This window comes from Rhyacophila brunnea, unplaced genomic scaffold (genome assembly GCF_057557595.1).
Source record: "Rhyacophila brunnea isolate RB1 unplaced genomic scaffold, BYU_Rbru_1.0 scaffold_15, whole genome shotgun sequence".
Taxonomy (NCBI): Eukaryota; Metazoa; Arthropoda; class Insecta; order Trichoptera; family Rhyacophilidae; genus Rhyacophila; species Rhyacophila brunnea.
This window is the reverse complement of record NW_028232806.1, coordinates 19,109,549-19,132,068: the sequence shown is the minus strand read 5'-3', so window position 1 is coordinate 19,132,068 and position 22,520 is coordinate 19,109,549. Positions and strand designations below refer to the sequence as shown.

Here is a 22,520-nt window from a genome sequence, read left to right as displayed (position 1 = left end):
GTATTTTTAACTGTACCTATCTGAAACCGTAGACTTGTCTATTGAAGCACAGATGGCATTTTTATTTTTAGATTTAGTGGTATACATCTTGTTAGTAATGTATCCATATAACACATCTCTTAGATATTGGAGTCACAAAAGGATGATAAAAAGTACTGTATAAAAAAATAATGTGGCGGCATTATGACACTGCTCAAGGGCGGCATTTTGTCTAGGGACGTCACTGCCAAGATGGCAATCGTCTACTTCTTCACGCATCCAGATGGTGGCACCAAGTCGTCGGTGCCAAATTATCTCCATGTAACTTCTTCGTAAATATAAACTATTCCAATAATATGACACATATTTTTCGATTACTTATAATAAAATTAGATGCGGGTATTTTCTTATATTATTTACAAGATATAAGACAATTTCTTCATCTTAATAATTAATTAATTCAAGTAGGTAGGTAATTATTATTAGGTATAGTTACATATTGTGACATCACATTATTCATATCGAACGTTTCGGCGACATTAATTATTATTCAGACGACTTATGTGTTCTATAATCTAAAAAATAATAATATGTACAATATTGCTTCATTATAATATTATTATTAAAAATTATTAGACTTAATTATTTGGCATTTTTTTATAAAAAAACTACAAACAATATTTAATATTTCAATCCATTTTACTAGTAACTAGAATAATACTAAATGTTTTGATCACAGGTCAATTTTTGGTGTCTGTTGTTCGTTATATTCTATAAATTTTGGTACAGCGTTCCATATATCGTCGGCGAGTGTCTTCGGCACTTCAAATGCCGGGAAATGACCACCGTTTGAAAAATCTGACAGTTGAACAATGTTCGAGTATTTTCCTTGAAGTTGCCAACGTGAAGTAAATGTAATTTCATGTTTAAATCTCGCGATTGCAGTTGGTACTTTTACTGGGATTCTGAAAGGAAATTTAAACAGGTACATATTAAGATATATTATTTTGTGTTGATATCTATGTATATTCTTAGTCCTCCTAAAGACCCACTCCCACATACATATAAAAACTGTTTAAATGTAGTATAAATATAACAAATACAATAAAATGTAATCCGCCACCGATGGAAAAAAATAATATGCAAATATACGGTAGTACTGACAAACAGGCAAGTGTGGCTAGAGTTGGGTTTCGGGAATTTCCCGACGGGAATTCTCGAGAATTTTTCAAGATTTTCAATCCCGAATTTCGAGAATTGAAATTTTTAACATTCGAGATTTCTTTATTATCAAATATTAATTGAAAAAACGATTTTCTATATGAAAAAGTGGACAGAAAACACAAAACGTTCAAAGGCTGATCGGGGCACTCAAAATGAGCGCAATTTTTGCAACATCAGGGAATTTTGTGTCTCAAAAGCGTACGAGATTGACAGTCTGTGTTTTTTGAAATTCTATTTTAATAAGTAATGTTTTTAATTATTTTTGTTTTCCTACTTATATATTGTTTGTCTTACATAAATAAAAAAAATCATATTTTTTTTGGAATTTGTTTTTACACTGATTTTGGGATTTTTACAGGTTTTTTTTTAAATTTCCCGATATCTCGAGAATTCTCGAGAATTCTTTTCTGGAAATCCCGAATCTCGAGATTGAGATTTTCTCTGGAAATACCCAACTCTAAGTGTGGCTAAGTTCGCGGTATTTATTTACGCTACCCTTTGCTTATACCTATAATATATTTCGTTTTATAAGTATTTAATTAATAAATATATTACACAAAAATGAATGTTTTCCCCTGACTGTTCTGTTTTGTCACTGTTTTGTTTCGTCATGTTCTGTTTTGTCAAGGAACCGATAAAAGTATGATAATAAGTAAATTCACGAACTTGTCTAGATTCAATTCCTGCTGTTCTTTGTTGAACGTTTCCGCATACAGTCGAACTGACGTAGTTATTGATTTACTGTGCCAGTAGACCATAATGTTGTCTAACAGTTCAATGAGTGTAATTTTTATTGTCAGTCCTCCGTTAGGCAAATTTTTCCAGCTGCGGTTGGTCCACGTTGAAAATTTTTCCAAAATATAAGCGGCCAATCCGGCCGGAGAATCCCTCAAACCAAGTCCTATGAGAAAATGTAAATATTTTAAAATCACAGTTCAGTTTTTCACATATACTTATATTGAATACTTGCATGTTTGGCCTGCTTACAGCAGTGGCGAAAGCTTCTTACTAGGCGATCATTAAAACCCTGCCGTATAAGAAAAATATACCGAAGACATTATAAAATTAAAAAATAAACAAATCCATCTGTATCTGCATCAGAATCTCCATGTATTGAATTTAGAATTCATATCAAAGGTAAAAAAATATGCGACAGCGCCATTTGTCTTCAACTATTGTACGATTACTTTGTAAGGAATTCACATTTATTTTGTATAACCACCAAGTCACGTGATGTCGTCCCTGTCTACATAAATGAATGCAATATTTTTGGTGTGTATAACGACGATATGTCTGAAAAGAATTCTGCAGTTTTTTGGACATATTGTCAGGCGCGGACGGACAACCTGGAGAGACTGGTAGTTTTGGGTAGCCTCCAGGGAAGGCGAAGCAGAGGAAGAGCGTCTGCGCGATGGAGCGACCAAGTGAAAGAGCTGAGCTGGCACCATCCATTCTGCCCTGAGAGAAACGGAAGATCGAGAAGGATGGAAAGTCTTGGTCGCTCAAAGGATGGCAAAATTTAAATGTGGTCACGATCCTCAGCCATGAGTGCACGACCAAGAAGAGAAGAGAGATAAATGTTTAGGAAAGTACATAATTTAAACTCATCTATCAATTTTATATTGTCAGTAAGCTATTGAAATTGCATCGATTTAGTGTGACATTGTCATTAGTGTGTACCTATTCATCAGTAGTAATATCTATTATCTTCTTATTTCCCGTAAGTATACCTGACATTGTGTGTTCTTTTTCTCTGATCTCCACAGTCTACCTCTTTCAAAAAGTCAAATTTTGCCACTGGCTTAGAGAAACTGGTAACTTTCGATATTTTTTACTATCCCAATTACCAAGATAATAAATATATTATTATATTCGATAGTTTATATCATTATCGTATTAAAATAAAACTATCGGAGTAACTTTGTATCGATACTGTTTGACATTCATAATCACTGCAGTCACATCCTTAAATAAATGTTTTAGATTTAAAATATGCAGTGGTGGCTCTAGCATCTTTTAGTAAGTGGGGTCAGATGGCGTGAAATATCTAATAAGTACCTACCTAATCAATATTAATCAAAGCGTAAAAAATATATCTTTTGTAGCTATTACTTCATCTTCATATGCCTCCTGCTTTCGAAAGAATCTTATTGCTACAAGAAAAACAAAATAGTCTTTTCAAGGATACACTCGCCGTCAACCATGTTTTTTGGTAAACTGTTTGGAGTTAAATGCTATTTTTGTTTTGATTAGTTCATACACAATAACTAAATCTGTTGGTGACTGGTTGGTGAGGTCCTAATCGTTTCACTTCTAGTTTGTCTTCAAATGTCAATGTACTGAACTTATATTTCAATAAATGAACCACCTCATTCATTAGAATACCTAATATTATTTATCAAAATTATTTTAATCGTGCAAAGCGGCCTACAGACGTACGCATTGTTCAGTTTTCTTATGAATTTTGAGAATCATAACAGGCAATCGCATATAGCATCTCATAATATAAACATTGCTTTGATTTTAAAGGGGCCACCGAATTTGAACCCCAGAAGTATCGTTGTATTAATTGTACTATGTAGGTAGAGCCAAAACTCACATATAGCATTAGGGATGGGCCAAGAAACAAGAATCAAGGATGGGCAAACAGTACAAATAAAATATATATTTAATTAATTTATACAACATCAATGTATTATGGTAGGAACGTATAACATGAATATTCAATTGAATATTGACTATAGAATGATGAGGGGACCGGGGTCTGTCCCCTAGGTACCCTGAGGAAGAGCCGCCCCTGAAAATATATAACTAATAAATGTAACAACTACGAATTCATAAATAATTGAATGTGTTATTCCAAAAAGTGAAAAGTCAAATCTTTTAGTCAAACTAAAGAAATTAATTCATGTGAATCTTGCCAAATACTTGTTTGTTGATCGCCGTCGTTCAAAATTTATTTTCAGCTTATTCCACCTTTCACTTTATAAAATATCGTCTTATTTTATTCATTAATCTTACATTTAAATTATAAAACGTCTTTACCTATAGTGTCTGGCTTAGTTGCTTGAATATGAAGATAACCAGTCTCCAGAAGAAGGTTTTCAAAAACAGTCGTCATCGGATACATCCTACTTTCGTATTCCTTCTCCACAATTATAGGAGGATAAATGCTTCCGAGCAACATTTTAAACGTCCCCATCGGCGATTGATCAAACGCCATGTTTGTGTGGTACCCTAATATATTTTCAGGGTATAATATTGCCATGATGCTGGTGATGACAGCACCCCAATCTCCACCTTGAATTATGTATTTTTCATAGCCAAGTCTCTGCATGAGGTTTCTCATAACGACCGCCATTTGGGCGGCTCCTAATCCAGGCTTCGAAGCGGCCTATAAAAAATATGGAATGAAGGATATATCACATGATGTACCTACTTAAATTACTGTCACTGCATTTTACCATGGCAAAATAATCATAAAAACGACGATATGTACATAATTATCCATTATTGCTATTTAAAATCGTTTAGTTAAATACTATATAATTAGGTTAAATAAATTAGCTGGAACAAGATTTATTTATTTTAAATTTTAACGTCCCCAGGTTGTCTCCAGAACTCTATATAGTTAACTTCAGACAAATAAACCATTGCTACGATGTGCACTAGTTTTTTTTTTTGTTTAATACTGCTTCAGTTCGTGGTGCCCAATGACAATATTGTAGTAGCAGTGAAACAATCACGGAAAGCTTTGACTTAAAAAAAATCACATAAATGAATTGTAACCTAACCTCACCGGGATCGAACCCGAAGCCTCCGGATGAGATGAGAGTCCCATACGCAATGAACTAGGGCTTTCGATAAGAGAGATAGGTACATGACAAATATGATCCATATTACTAAACGAACCAGTGGCGCACCCAGGATTTAATATTGGGGGGGGGGCCAAGGAGAAGAATGTAAATTAGTCCCATAGGCTCTTTTCTTCTTCACAACATAATTTCTCGTTTATCGCCCTTTTATCTATTGCACTCGGTGTACCTACACCATGGTCCCCACATCCTACAACGGGCCCTCAGGCTAGGATGTTTGGCGGGCCCCCTACCTACCGCTAAGATTAAAGGCAGTGTGAAACACTACATTAACGTTTTTCAAATTGTGTTCAAATTAAGGGTACTTATACAGTGAATTATTGGCGATTTTTAATACATCTACTTTAATAATGGACCTGTCGAGTATCGACACATAATAATCAAAAAAATATATTGCACAATTATATAATTGAAAATGTTCATGGCCATGAAGTATAATAGCGACTTTTTTTACTATTAAAGCTAATTTATGATGTGTGTTTATTTCACTTATCTGATCAACCCGACACGCCGGGCCCCCCACAGCCTGGGCCCCCAGGCTAGAGCCCTGTCAGCCCTCCCCAGCCATGACCTACACCACTCCGGGATTCAGGTGGACACCGAAAATTTTTTGACAGTTCTATTAGGGATTGGGTTTCTAAAAACACCTGACATTAGTGTTTCGAAATTTTTGTGTTAGAAATTAAAATCTAAGAAATTTTTCTAAAAAGGGTGCTGGAGAATTACAAATCATTTTTTGCCGTGTTTTTATTTGTCTAAGCCCAAAGGTATAGTTTATTGGCTTTCAATTGCAATGTTTAAAATCATTCTGATAATTTTCATGTTTGGAGGGTGCCAGGGCCCCTTGCCCCTCCCCCCTGGGTGCACCACTTAATGAACACTACGATTCAATATATGATTGAATTAAGTTATATTGCGAAATTTGATTCCAAAATGAAGAAAAATGACTTATCAGCACAAATTTACCAATTGTAGATACTTAGCAGTAGGTACTATCTGTATACGGACCTACTTGTTTATGGTAGGTATAGTTCAAGAATACTTTATTGCAGCGTTTCCCAATTAATTTTAGTTACAGAACCATTTTATATTTTGTACTATATAACTGAGCTACTTAAATATATTATCTTAATTGTTACGATATATAAAAATCTTTATAAATTTAAATTTTAAATTCAAGTTCAAATTCAGATTCTTCAAAAAATGCGTTCGAGTCGGCGACTGGTGACATCTAATATTGCAAAATATGAGACTAGGTATGTATGTTATCTTTCGTATTTAAAATGTTTTTACATGGAGTGATGAACACATTTTCATTTAATTTTGTGATTATGTAGGTAAAATATTATGCAATTAGGGATAACCACAAAATGTGTATTAACATAATTCATAAAATACTATATTCCCACAGTTATATTCAAGGACATTTCCTTGTGATGCCACCAAACTTAGGTACTTATATAAACTTTTTAATTATCGTGACGTAAAGGCCGGCCACACGCTCATGCTTCGCTACGGTGTTGCCTGCGCAAACCGGTTTGCGCAAGGCAAAACTGTACACCGCGCAAACCAAAAAGTGCGGCCTGCGTAAAATTCAACTTGCTTGAAATTTTAACTGCGCAAACCGAGTTTTACAAGCCGCGCTCAGTTCGTCGAAGGTTACGGTCTTTTTTCATTCATACTTATTTGTTTTCGTTGGATTAAGAATACATAATATTACACATATTATTATTGTTGGTACGTTTTTTAAATTCATTAAACTCTGCCTAAACAAAATCACAATAGATATAAAAAAATATTATATCTATAAAATATTCATATTTATGAATGATTTAATTGCATAATTTTAGATATTTTATAGATAGACTAGTATTTTTTGACTATTATCTATTATGGCTTGGTTTCGCAGGGTTTAATTGAATTTTGAAAACTAACCAACACCATCTGTAAATTGTAGTCTTATTTCAATGAAAACAAATACGTATCACTGACAAAGTTTAGTGTGCACCATTTATGGCGGATCTTAACAGCGTACCTCCACCCTTCGCCACTAGTATATATTATATTTAAGCAAAAAATGCTGATTTATATGCGAGTGTATGTTTCTTCTTAAAAGCCATTGTTTGGTCCACTTGGATCTGGAGGATTTATTTCTCTTTGATTAACCAATAAACAATAAAAAAACGCTTGTGACAAAAACAAATCGTCACTTGACACGACATTGCTGCGATTCTGTAAAACAGTGTTTTCACGACGACGACTTCTGTGTAACCTAATGAGGTTTGCGCAGTTTTACTTGTGCCGTGGGGTCATGCGAGAGTGTTCCGTCTTCGGTCTTAAGTCGTTGCCGTGTAGCCGGCACATATTGGTCGAGTTTTTATAAAATTAATAATCTAGACCGATTTAGAGAAATTTATGTAATATTACTTAAATTTTATATATTGATATTGCATTACTATGCTATTTCATACCTGCGAATACCCATATCCTGGAAGACTTGGTGCCACAACCTCAAACACATAATCAACGCCATACCTTGGAGTCGTTAGTCGCGGAATAATTTTGTAAAACTCCACGACGCTTCCTGGCCATCCATGAAGAAGCAGCAGGGGATAGACTTTTATATTCTTCTCAACTCTGGGTTTCACATGCAGGTAGTGAATGTCAAGGCCTTGTATGTTTGTTTTGAACTGGGGAAACTGGTTCAGGTATTTTTCTCTTGCGGCGAAATCGTATTCACTATTCCAAAACTTGACCACGTCTTGAAGATATTTTGCGTTGAAACCGTATTCAAAGTTGATTCCTTCCAACGGTTCTGTATAAAAATCAGCGTTGCTAAGTCTCCGTTTCAAATCGACAATTCTCTGAAATGTTATATTTTGTATAGGTATCAATATTTGATTGAATTAAAATCATTTAACATGGTAAATTGGGAAAACTCCTTTACTCATCAAAATTAAATCGCATGACTCTGAGTTTACCCAGTGATCCCACTTGGAAAGACCAATTTATTATAAGATAGTATTATATAATATAAGACATGCATCAATAATAAAGTTAATAACTGACCAAATTTTCACAGTAATAATATTATGTTATGTTGCTAAATATTTATTGTAAGGAATGTTTTATATCAATAAATAAGAGATACTTTTAGAATAAATACTGAATATACTAAGTTAAGATGTATAGAATAAATTTAAGAACTAGCTAAATTCCCCCAACAATATTATGTTATCTATGTATTGCATAAGGAATGTGTTTAACTTAATAAATAATAAATCCTTTTAGAAATAAATATTGAAACGAATATAGGCACTGTATAGTATAAAGACCACGAATTGTAACGTTCACATCATAAAACCTGTATTTTATGATGTTTCTGTTAAACATCTGGTTGTAGGGGTAGGCACCAAATATTCTGATGATGACCATTGTCTGCGGGAACAACCCAAGTAACAATAGATTCATGTTCAGTGTCCAATCTATACATTGCGCAAATAGTTAATGTAAGAAGTACTTTTGTACCATTATCCATAGCGCTAAGTTATGTTAAATACCTAATTGACAATTGTCAATTAATTAAATCTAATTAAGTATTTTAATAAGATAAACTCGTTAATTACTCATGTTGAGTAATAGAAATAGAAATAGAAATAGAAAAATATAGAAACACCAATCTATTAAATTCATTCTATTAAGTGTGTTTTCTGTGGTTTTCTAAAATTATATATTTTCAACGATATGAATCTAACAATTTTAAATATTGTATAGTCGAATTCGACATTTAAAAGAAAATAATAATACATTATATTTAAAATTAATTATATTAGTCCCGTCAATAAATACCAGTGTAGGTACATCATATTATTCAAGTAAAAAATAACAATGTGCTCGTCGTAGGTCAAAATTGAGTTTTTATTGTATTTTCAAACCATGATCCTGGACACTCCTTAAACGTTGTAGATAATCTATTTATATAATTTTGAAGCCTTATTATCCTTTATAGTTATTTTAAACATTTGATGACTGCATAAAGTATTTTTGTTACATAAAATAGTATTCTTTTAAACCTCTCGCTCTAATGTTTTAGAATATAGTCATATTTCGGTACATAACTGTGCAGTGGTGTTAAGATTTTTTACGTTTATTAATTTTTAAACGCATTTATGAAACCATTAGTATAATTTATTACGAGATATTTTTTGTAAAATAATAACAATTTATGGCTACGGCCGTATGTTGTAGCTTAACCACTGGGGAATGACAAAAGAAATGGCGTATTTCAAAAAAACACTACCTTATTCTTAGGTCAATAATTATTATAAAGCAATCATTATTCATAAGATGTTTATCACACTTGAATGGTCAAAGACATAGCTTATAATGAATATCTTTAGAATCATCTTCAAATGTGTTAATCTTACCGATTTTTTGAATAATAAAATGCCTAATTCTTGTCAAATTTGGGATCACAGAGATTATCAATATAATTTTTTATCGTGAATATTTTACAAAAATTATCTCTTAATAAATTATACTAATGGTTTCATAAATGCGTTTAAAAATTAATAAACGTAAAAAATCTTAACACCACTGCACAGTTATGTACCGAAATATGACTATATTCTAAAACATTAGAGCGAGAGGTTTAAAAGAATACTATTTTATGTAACAAAAATACTTTATGCAGTCATCAAATGTTTAAAATAACTATAAAGGATAATAAGGCTTCAAAATTATATAAATAGATTATCTACAACGTTTAAGGAGTGTCCAGGATCATGGTTTGAAAATACAATAAAAACTCAATTTTGACCTTCGACGAGCATGTCCCCCCTTAAGTAGTTACCGATTGAAAATTAGAATTACCTGTGGCTCGAAGTTAATTTCAAATGTTCTAATTGATTGATCAGTTGTATTGGAATGTTCTCCATGACCCCACCATTGGTTGAGGGGTAGTTCTGGAATAGGAGGTACTTTGAGGGCTTCGTAAATCTTATATCCTGACCATCCGCATCCTGCTACCATAGACAGAACAAAGAGCTTGTAAAGCCATGTGAACTGAAAACAATAACAGATTCAAAATATTATTTTCCCGCCCAATCTAACCTTTGGTTTCTACCTTATCTCTTACTCTGTGGTTTATGCGCTGTAGACGTGCTACGCCGTAGGCCCGCTACGAAACGTAGGTAAATGTTAAAACAAATCTAATAACAATCGTATTCCTCTATCTATAGTCTATAGTTTTGATAATACTTCTCAAAAATACTGTTTATTCTGTATATTTTATCATTTATTAAACGAAAAAGAATGAAGCTTGACATCATAGTAATAAAATAACATATAAAACAACCCATCAATATATAGACGGAATTCAATCAATATATTATTATTATGATGGAATTTAAATTTAAATTCTATTTGTTGTAAATTTTGTACTACACCATTAATTGAATCATTTTTAGCAACCCGGTTCCATCTTTCGGCATCTTCAGGCACTATGGACATTTAGATGTAGTAAATATACACATGGCACAAACTATAGTTACTATGACTTATACCAGTGGTGCACAAACGCGGCCCGAAATGGCATTTGTTGCGGCCCAAAATAACAAGTACTTCATCACCAAATTTTTCAGTGAATATGATAAAAATCTGTGTTCGATATGTGAACAAATTATGCAGTAGCGACGGTATATAATCTGAATCGTCAGTGATAGAAAACTTAATGCTATTTTTTATTATTTAATATGATTATATTTTCACGGACTTAATAATCTGAATCTTCGATTGCAGGGTAAAAATGATTATATTTCAGACGTAGCAAACAAAGTATCAGCCTTCCAGGAAAAACTTAAATTGTTTCATTTACAGCTGAAAGAAAATAAATTGTGCCACTTTCCGCACTGCAAAGAAATGTTTCTCTCACATGGCATCGATTCCAGCCAGAAGTATGCTAGCCACATCATCCGAATTCAAGAATCTTTTGAAAGGAGATTGCGCGTACTACATTCGAGACAGAAGCGGGCGCCGGATACTTGTTTAAGACATTTGCCAACGCCTTCTCAGTATCCATCAACGAGGCCGATTCATCACTGCAGCTAGAGTTGATCGATTTGCAGAACAACGATCAATTGAGATCGAAATATGAGGAAGGCGATCTGCAGAATTTTTACATCTTCCTGAAGAGCAGTTTCCCACCCTACGTAATAAGGCTGCGCTTTGTGCAAGTCTTTTTGGAAGCACTAACAACTAACACAACAAACTATTAAATTAAATATAAAACATAAAATGTATATCCCATCTAGTATAATATTTCAACACTTTTACCCTTTGCGGCCCATGAAAAATTAGAAAATTTTCATAAAGCCTGTGCACCACTGACTTATACCTATACTAAATTATCATATAAGATCTTGAAAGGGGCATTAATTTATTGACTTGCTCGACAACCACTTATTAATGCGACAGGTCGCAAAACAAAGGTTCATTGCAAATGAGTGCGGGAAAACTCGGACGTACCTCGGCGAACAAACGGGGCGCGGTAAGATGATCCGAGTGGAACGGCAATAATTAATTGTGCGGGGGGGGGGGCGATTGGTAGTCCAAATGCTAGTTTCGGGGATGTGAAGTACTTAGTGTGTCGGTCCGCCTCACCCATACATTCTTCTTTCCGGAATGACGCGCGTGTCTGCCGCTTGTTCTGATGCCGATAGCATTACAGCTTCCAGTCGCTTCCACAGTCAGACGCCTGTGCTTCCATTCGTTACAGTTGCATCTATATGCAATTGAGTCCTAATGCCATTAGCCAGAGGACCGCGGAATAAAGGTAATGCTGGAGACACCATCATTATCAGCAATACAACTCAATGATGATCTTGGTCGCCCCTAGGAAACGTCTTCACTACCCTCTATTTGTCGAAAGTTCCCTCTACCGTCTTACCCTTAGGGATATCTCTTTCTACGTATTCCAACCACCTTAGTCTAGGTATCCCAAGCTTCGTTTTACAATATGATGTGTTAAAGTGAATTTAAGGTCTGTTCAAATATAACATTATAATTTAAAGAAATATATTACTTACAATTTGGGTTTTGAGGCTCGCATTTCGATCACCCGCCAAACACCAGGTGATAAAAAGGGTCACAAAGACCATGGTCAACTGTTAATAAATAAAATAAAACTACATGTCATTAATAAATATACATATTACATTCGAGCATGATTTCCACGCCTTCGTCGAGTCACGGCACACATTTCAAATTATTACATTTTCGCGGCGGACTGTATAATACGCACTAGGTACTCAATTCTTTCAATCTTCTATAATTGAGAAAATAGAATACCTATCTAACATAATTGATTGTCGCAATGAGATAGTTGCGCTAGTTGGATAGATCGCATTTTTTATATCTGGGTCGATGCTTGAGAGAGCTTCTTTATATTATTAGCAATGGAAATTAACGTAAAACTACAATTTTAATGTTTACGTAATCACGCCAGATGCAACGAATGAAGATTGCTTTAATTTTTCTGTATGCATCAATATTTTACGACACACTGGCATGCTACTTCACACCTTGGGTAGCTCCAGCGCTCGAAATGGAAAAAATTACGAACCGGAGCACTCGATAATATTACGAAAATATTAACACAATTATCTAATTGTATGCGTATTTATAAAAAGAGTGTGTAAGATTCATTTGTTATATTGCCGATCTAGCGCAGACGGTCAAATTATTTTTCCACGAGACGGAGCGAAAAATTTGGGGATCTTATGAACCGGAACGGCGCTCCGGTGCGTTCTGGTCCATTTCGAGCCCTGGGTAGCTCTGCTTTCGAACATAGTAATTAATTATTGTTTAACTGACTTGTACAAGACAGCAAATTTAGCTCATTAAATGAAAGTATAATATTTATAATATATTCAACTAAATAATTTGTGTTGTGTTCGTTCTGGGGGGGGGGTTCAGCGCAGTGTACCTTGTGTACACGCCTGTCTTTTATCAAACTGTCAAACTATCAAACATAAACGACTATGGTACCTAGGTTTTAACACCTCTATGGTTTTAATTAATAATCTTTGCGAGCAGAAGGATGTGAAAAATATATTGAATTCGCATTGGTGTGTAGGTATTTACCTGTGGTAGTTATATTATATAACAGAGTTTTTACCATATTAGTGTAAATTGTTCATTTCTATAAGTATATTTTTAAAATACAATGGATTGATTAAATTTATCAAAATCAATCGACCGGTTTGTGCTAAAGACGTGCTCAGAAATCGGTTTTTGTATTTAATTCATCCATTTTTTAATCGACTCTTCGCGTAACGATTTTTAGAAAAAATTGCCATCTAATTATGATGAAAAACAATTCAGCAGTCAGCTGAAATAATATTGCCTCAATTATTCTGAAAATGTCGATATTTTATGTAAATAGTGCGTTTAATTAAAAATGCGTGTTATGTAAATAGTCACGAGTTTTTTTTTTTTAATTTAACGACTTATAATTGGCTTGAAACGCTTATTTCGCACTCTTCTGTTTTTATCTTTATAATCATAGTGAATTCAAATAAATAAAATAAACACGCATCACCGTCTAAATTCAAAACTGAGAATGATGAAGGAAAATTTTTGGAACCTAGATCTCAGTCAACGTACTAAATATTTTTTTTTACAAACCTGAGCCTTTGACAATTTTTGAAACAGCTTTTTATACCAATCTTGAACTGACCAAATAATGCAATAGTTTCTAACGTGCTAAAGGTAATATTTTTGTCAACATCGCTGTTAAACAATCTAAAATAAATTTAATTTCTACGAAATATACATTCTGCCAAATAGTGCAATATTCCCATTCCTTATTTATCTGCCTCCCGTTAGCAGTGTGTGATTCACCCAGCCCCGTGATCAATGACATTAATATGGACGAAGCATCTAGAAAATAAAATGACACTCACTTTGTGTCGGGTCTGCCGGATGGCGAAATTCATATTTTAATATCGGTATCCTACGCTCAAATGAACATTCTGCTTGCAAGCGGTCTGGCGACACCGCTGGGTCTGCCCATACAAAATTTCTGACTGTCAGGTTTCGACTCCACCGTTATTATTGTGTTACAATGTGCCTAGTTAAAAATTGTAAAAAAAATCTACTAAACACTCCAAGAAAGATGGGATATCACTTTTCATGTGTTAGTATTATTTATTATTTATAAAATGCCATTTTAAGATAATGTTTATTCAACGCAATTGAATGACAGAAACCATTGGACAGTCGCCTGTGATCGCTGGGCTCACTTGCGTCTAATCTCCGAGAAGTCGTAAGTAACCGAGAATCTGTTTCTAACGCAATGAGTCATGACACTAATACGCCATTACAATAAAGGTTATATTACTATAAATTCTCGAAGCTTGTATCGCATAATGGAAATGGATACGTCATATGGTCACGTGACATCTACCTATACATCTGTGAATGACTTTCATGCACAATTTCTCGTGCGCGCCGGTATGAAGTGAGTTGTCCATTTAACATGTCATTGCCCGTGATACATCACTCATTTGCACTAATTATACAATAATATAATGTATTATGTAATTAGTTATAGAATAATGTCCACATAGCCAGAATTTCAAGTAAACAGATTAAATAATTTTCTTAATAATTCAACAACCGGAACGTATTTTGTTAATTTGTTTTTCGACGAGACGGCTAGTCTCGAAGATTTCACTAGTCAGAGCTCCGTTCCGGTCCGCTCCAGTAATTTTCTACCCTTAAATCTCAGACGGATCCCAGAGGTAACACACGATTTGATGTACAACACTAATAATTTGTAATTACAATAATAATTATTATTATTTTATGATCATTGATCACTCTTCTCATTGATTTCAATAGTAGAATCGTAATTATATCGATAACATTTCCATACACAGAATGTTTTCCTTTATGCTTACATGCTAGTAAAGCTAACCGTGCTCACCATATTTATTAGTTTTAATCACATAATTACATTCTCATTTCATACGCATCCTAAAAAATACTCATTTCACATAAGTACGATAAAATCAATATGAAATTAGAAAGAGTTTTAACATAATAATTCTTAATTTGAAACAAATTCGATGTTATTGATTATTATCCTAATATGCCAATATTTTTCACAAATCACTTTCTTTATAATACTGGCAATTATTCGTATCACATTTTTTTATTTGTATTAGTTATTATAGCATTCGTCAATACACACCAACTATTGCTGGACTAGACTAACATGACACACTTCGTTGTAATACACTAATTGACTGTTATTATGGTTCAAGTACACACAACTTGTATGCACGATGTCTTTGATAGAATTGCTGCCAGTAAATATGGTGGTACAGCAGCATCGTAAAAACAAAATAATTTTTTTTCATCAAATTGGCCGTAGGTATTCCTAACCAATATAGGTAGGTAGGTATGTAATAAGTTAATTTATAAGTTCTCACGAGATTCATAGTATAGGTAAGTACCAAAATAATCATAAACAGTAAGGATTGAAAATAAATAATATTGCAATGCCAGCTAACCATAAATTAATCGACAATTATTTAGGTAGGTATGTTCTGTCTTCTTGCCGCTTAAATTTGAATTTGAATATAGGAGCATATTTATTTTTTCAAAATTTACAAATAGGCGAAGTAGGTACTTAAAAATACAAGACAACTTCTTTAAATCTCAATTGTATTCTCCTTCTAATCTCACTAATGTTTTTACATCCAGACACAGAACAGATAATAAATCCAGTAAAATACAATTGTATGCTTTATCACGCTGTTTAAAGTCATAAACCTTTCAGAACATTATATTATTCTATAATAATGTGAAAACATATTGTATTATCTCGTCTAATGCAAATTATAAATTAATAAGAATCAATGGCCTATATAAAAACATTACTAATTAATAACATAAATAATAATTGTTAACAATATTTTTAGCATATACCTATATACGTGTGTTTAAAAAAATAACTTGGCTATTATTAAAAGATTGTCTTAGATTGGGCTAATAGCCCCAATCTATGACGTGTAGTATTATCTTAGCCTAGCTCGCTCATTTTGCACTCATCTTGGACCCTGGTCTTTCATTCCCGAAATCAAACACCGAAATAGGTTCAGTGGCTTTATAAAAACAAATATTTACGGTTTCTCAAATAAGGGATACGAATTAACGCCGAATTTAAATATTATATTATTAAGTTTGCGTCATATTATTATAATAATGCTATTAAATATTATTTTTGTTTTTGCTTATATATTTTTTCTTATCGATTCGAAGCAACCTTTAACCCAGTTTTAACATTTTTTGACACTCAATTAAACGTAATACAAAAACAGAGATAACTTTAGGTAGGTAATCTTATCACTTATCATAAAATATTTTTATTTTATTCAACAACACAGATGTGTGGAATGTGTACACGACTCCTATTTCAATCCTCTTACATTATTATATTATAACATTTTTAAGTGATGAAATTAACTATTAAGTATGTACACACACCTTGAACGTATCGTGTCTAGAGAAATACTGCTACGCTGATTTTTTACTACTAGCTAACAGCTGTTCGCATGCATGTACCTAACTATATACTTAATCTGATAAGAATGATATCTGCTGATAAGATAATACATACATTAAATTTAAAATTTCTCACGTTTGAGACATTTTGGTGACGGTATGATAAACTACAATATTAATAATTATGGAAAAATATCCAAGTTATTGTTAAAAAATATTAGAAAATAAACTACCTAGGTATATTTTATTCAACGAATAAAACACAAGATTTGAGAATCTAACATTCATTATATTGAACATACATAATTTGAAAACATCTCATGCATATAATACTATACTATCTTTTTGTAGAAAAAAAATACGACACCCGACGGGACTTGAATGGATTCGCTCCTCAAATTATGTGCAATATCAACAATAATATAGAATGTTACATTCTCAAATATTGTGTCTTATTAGTTGAATAAAAGAAATGCTTCAATAAATTATTAGCAAGTCTAAAAACATTATAAAAACTAAATAATGAAGTGATCCTCGGCGTCTAATTAATAATTAAGAAATTAATAATTGACACGTACCTTAATATTTAATACACTAAAACCGATAGCCAACATAATAACGCAATTCGATAAGCATTTCATGTAACGACTACTAGTTAAAATCATCGTAGTTAAGTAGGGTGCTCGTAGCTTAATTAGAAAAGCACACTGGCGCGAATCCAGCAGATACAGGTTCAAGTCCCATCGGTTGTCGTATTTTTTTCTACATTTTTTTCCTCTAGTGTGTATATGCATGGGATGTTTTCAAATTGTTTATGTTAAATATTAGTATAACTTGATGCTGTAGTGCAGCGATTTCCAAATTGGGAGGCGCGGAGTGTTGCTAAGGGAGGCGCGTAAAGTTTAACACGATTTACTTATAACCAGAATCCATATTTTCATACAGTGAAAGTGACGTGACAAATATTTTTTTGAATATGTAGATGTTGAATTTATTGAAAATTGAAGAAAAAATCAACGTAGCCTCGGGTTTTCAGTTTGCAAATGCATTGTTTATAAAACGGCCGCTAGTTATAAACTATACAAAAAACAGTAAAAGTTTGTTTGCAAACCTGTCTGAAAATATGGAGACAAATTTTATAATACCTCACTTCTACACTATTGTGAAGCGCGCTGGCTATCTCGTGAAAAAATGAAGTCTGAATAAAAGGGTCAAATCATAATGTTGAAATTTGACGCAAGTTTGTTTAGGAACGATAATTTTGTTGTATTTGGTTGAAAGTAAAAAAAATGAGTGAATAAATCAATGTAAGGACCACTAATGCATTCACTGATTTAAAAAGACAAAGTGAAGGCAGTCATAAAAATTTGGAGCTTTGGAAATCAATTCGCCATGTATCCACATTTAAATTATTTCTACGCCAGATATATATTGAAGCAAACAAAAATCTATTTACCGAGTCTTTGGTTAGTTTGATAATGCACTTTTAACATTATTTTATGAATAGTAAAAAAGCGCTGTTCTGTTTCAAGGTTATTAAATATTTTAAATATGTGGTTGAAAGATCCTGATCTCGGGGCTCGCTTCAGGATGTGGGGCCCATGATAGAATTCATTTGTCAATGAACGATGATAAATTTGGATTGACTACTATTGAAATTGATTGTGCTAATAAACAAGCACATTCATCGCATGAAAAACAAATGAATAAATAAGTACTTAGAGTTTATTTTTTTTTTCATTTTTGTATTAGTACGTACATTGTTGACTATTTAAAAAAGTGTCTGTATTATTGAATGAAATAAAGGGTGGGGGGAGGCGTCAAGATTAGTTTTTTTCTAAAGGTAGGCGTAGTAACATAAAGTTTGGAAACCACTGCTGTAGTGTATAAATTTTGGAACGCGCCTCATCTCAAATAATAGAAAAAAGTTTGCCTAAACTCGCCATAAAGACTTGGTACCTACCGAGTCCGTGAGGTCTTGTGGGGATAAGCAGGTCATGCGTTGCATAGGGGTTGCATGAACTAATTCAAATAGTAGGTACAACTTTTGAGAACATTTTCACAAGGCTGCCTCCAAACCTGTCAACGCCACAGACCTCAACGTACCTAAAACCACCACTGTTTGAGTTGGTTTCGTGGAATTGCCATGATTATCATTAGATTGTGTGTTTGTCAGTTTTAAGATTTTTGTTTTTTTGTAATTACTATGTTTAAAATAGTAGAAAACAAAATAGGTAGGTACCTAATGATTTTGTAGACAATTCAAAACTAATAAGAAAAGAGGTGGCATTCTATAATGGCGCCACTTCGCTTAGGGACGTCACTGAACTTAGTGTACGGCCTCAGTAAGCGTTGCGTGCAGCGCGGCGCGCAGCGCAGCGTGCGGCGTTCTCTGATCTGTCCTTAGTGCACAGTGAGCGTTTGGAGCGTTTAGCCAAAGTGAAAATTTTAATAACTCAGGCTCTCTCGCGTACGGAAGTGTATTGAATGTGTTCTTGGGAGTTTATATGCAAATAGGTGTATATTAAGTAAAGCGATAGAAACGAACGTGGAACATGCTTGTCTAATAATAATAGCTACATGCATTTTACACAATGTTATAAGAGATCTCGAAGGCAATTTTGATCATCATCCACAATAGATTTCTTAGATTTCTCTACTTAAGAACATACGGGTTCTTTCCTTGTGATAATGATAATAAAATGAATTTCCCGACTCGTTTTATTCTGGGTATGCTTTCAATGCAATCCCTGTCCACTAGAAGAGTGATTGCTCTTTTAAAGCATTTCTTTTTACTTCTTCGTGTGTTCATTTACAATCCGTAATACTGGCAAATATTAATTTTCATGTTCCCACCAATATTACCCGTAACTCTACGGTTTTCATGATACCTCGTCGCAGGACAGATGTTATGTTTCATGATGCTGTGTATCATGCGATTAACTTATTTGATGGCACCATAAAGGTTGATTTATTTTTTGTTTTGCTATATAATGTTAGTAAACGTGTTAAATATGTTAAATTTATAATTGTATATATCATGTTTTTTTAATATTTACATAAACACATGCTGTTTTTTCTGCTTTCTTGTTATATAAGTTGTTATTTGTAATTAAGACATTTTTATAATTTTGTATTTATTATGTATTATGGCGCATTGGCTAATCGCTGTAATGCCGTAATACTCTTTTTCTAAATAAATAAAATAAATAATTAAATAAATAAATAAAATCATTACATTATAAAATAATATTCCTACAGAATCAACTACGAATAAATTCTCAGGTAATAGACGAAACAACAGTTCTTCCGTCACAGCGCGAGATGTAAGAAACCAATTTTCAACTATTTTTTGGAAAACTGAATAACTCCGGCCTGAATAAATTTGTAATGAAATACTTAATAATACAACGAACTTTATACTAAAAAATAAAAACATTATTTTCCTTCAATTCCGACTTTTACTGCTAATTCCCTCCACCGAATAACGAAAATAATTTGCGCGCCGAACTAAACGCTGTTAAATTTCAAACTGGTTTGTCATGGGCGCGCGCGCTCGTCTGCGCGCTGTAAAAAACACAAACACCCCTGCTGTTTTTCATAGCCAGTAAGGCCACCTGCATTGCGTAACACGTGTTTGTCCTCCACGCTGCGCGCTGCGCTCTGCACAACGCTCGTCACTGAGGCCACACACTTAGGAAACGATCCCACCGGAGAATATCAAATAATAATTAATATAATAAGCTAAAATCAGCATGTTTTTCTGTCACAATCAAGCTCCAAACAGAAGTACCCACGCACGTTCTTGCTCGGTGGTTTTACGCTCATTCGAACATGTCTCAACGTGTGTACCTACCACCTCGCTCGGTGCTTTTTTGTTCGATGCGAAAAAGATTCAAGGTCCGTAATTCTTGCTCGATGTTCGATGTAATTCGCTTGAGCATGTCTCAACTCGTAGCGCTTTGACTGAGTCTTGTGTCGAGCTGCTCAAGTGTGTGGACACAACAACGACCATGCTTCCAAGTCAACATGTTCGATCGAGCGAAACCGTCTAGCAAGAACGTGCGTGGGTACTTAGCATTATTATAATGTTCTTGAAAATCCATTTGTTTGTTAATTACGCTATCGGTATGAAACGTTCACTGGTAGATTCCTCGCTGACGGTTTTAGATAGATGTGTAAAAAACATGCATGCCGTCGATCTTCTTTTTGAAATCATGTACTTAACTTAAACATTACATTATCGCAGCGTTCGAAATGGAAAATTTTACGAACCGGAGCGCTCGATAATTTTACGAAAATATCAGCTATATTATCGTAGTAGATTTTTGGGTTTCCACCGTGTGTCCTTCTTCCTTCTTTACTCGACGTTTCGGGCTCGTTGTAAAGGCCATTAACAAGAGATGATATCATCTCTTCAAAGAAGGAAGAAGGACACACGGTGGGAACCCAAAAATCTACTACAAAAAAACAACCGTGAAAGCCTCAAACATTATATCAGATATATTATGTTATAATACATTAATTGTAAATGTGATTTATAAAAATAAGTGTGTTATTTTTCTATTATGTGAAATATCTAGCTCAGACGGTCAAATTAATATTTCCACGAGACAGAGCGATAATTTCGTGGAATTTATGAACCGGAACGGCGCTCCGGTGCATTCCGGTCCATTTCGAGCCCTGCATTATCGACAATCGTCATTCAGATTACGGTCTGGCGGGGGGTGAAGTTTTACTAGTAATAATATAATAACATTATGGCATGACGTGTATTAATTGCGTAATATATTAGGTAATACCGGTATATAGATATGTACTGATATATTTGGTTTTTTCAAAGAGATTAGAGTCCAATCTCTTTGGGTTTTTTAGACTAGAATAGATTGTAATGTTATTTAAAACTTCGCTTTAAATAATGCAGTATAGTCTGAACTTTGAGACCATTTAAAAAACAAGTTTCTCTACCATATTACTAAGACAGCTGATCTTGAAAATATTTAATAGTACCTACTATTCTTTTTCTTAAATATCCATAAAAAAAATGAATACTCTAATTAGTACTTATTTCATGCCATAACGATATGAAGTAACGTTAAAAATGTATCATATTTTTTATCTTACTATTTGTATACTTACTGACTTTTATCACCTGGTAGATAGGTACAAAATTAATATTATCAACAAATTATTATTGCATAACACTGCTGGTTATTTTATCGCCTTTTTTTGCTTAACGAAATATATTCCAGTATAATAGATCGACAACATTTTATTTTTCCGATGAAGCATGATTCTGCGCGCAGCACAATACATTTATTTCTTTAAAAGAGACACGTTGAGCACATAACAAATTATTAATTCAAGACGTTCACAACATGACATTTAGAATAAAAAGTACAAGTCAAATTAGTAGAAAAAAAACAAACCAACAAATAATTTTATAGCAAAAGAAAAATACAAATTAAACAATAAAATCGAATTTTAAAAACAAAATACATATTGCATCGCTAAAAATGTCTACATCTCTAGGCTAGGGAGTGGATTGACCAGCCTTTGTGCCTGGCTATTGGTGCCTGGTGAGCCTGACATGCAGTGGCGGCTCTAGCATCTTTTAGTAAGTGGGGTCAGATGGCGTGAAATATCTAATAAGTACCTACCTAATCAATATTAATCAAAGCGTAAAAAACATATCTTTTCTAGCTATTACTTCATCTTCATATGCCTCCTGCGTTCGAAAGAATTTTATTGCTACAAGAAAAATAAAATTGTCTTTTCAAGGATACACTCGCCGTCAACCATGTTTTTTTGGTAAACTGTTCGTACACTGTTCGACAATGTACTGAACTTATATTTCAATAAATGAACCAC

The 22,520-nt window shown here is 33.5% G+C and overlaps 1 protein-coding gene across 1 annotated transcript; it reads right to left on the bottom strand.

Moving 5' to 3' along the window:
* Positions 1-580: 580 nt before the first annotated feature.
* On the bottom strand, positions 581-16,656 carry LOC147075012 (juvenile hormone epoxide hydrolase 1-like). Its single transcript, XM_085943193.1, has 7 exons — positions 16,632-16,656; positions 12,164-12,241; positions 9,951-10,142; positions 7,550-7,942; positions 4,249-4,597; positions 1,870-2,104; positions 581-944 (listed from the first exon to the last, which is right to left on the bottom strand). Exons 2-7 carry the CDS (start codon positions 12,233-12,235, stop codon positions 713-715), a joined length of 1,473 nt encoding a protein of 490 aa, XP_085799319.1. The 5' UTR covers positions 12,236-12,241; positions 16,632-16,656; the 3' UTR covers positions 581-712.
* Positions 16,657-22,520: the final 5,864 nt, after the last annotated feature.

Bases quoted from the DNA above. Each gene is read 5' to 3' on its own strand.
- LOC147075012 (XM_085943193.1), bottom strand. From the start codon at position 12,235: ATGGTCTTTGTGACCCTTTTTATCACCTGGTGTTTGGCGGGTGATCGA. The intron at 7,943-9,950 runs GTAATTCTAATT...ATAACATTTCAG, and splicing joins AAATTAACTTCGAGCCACAG to AGAATTGTCGATTTGAAACG. The intron at 4,598-7,549 runs GTATGAAATAGC...TATTTTTTATAG, and splicing joins CAGGATATGGGTATTCGCAG to GCCGCTTCGAAGCCTGGATT.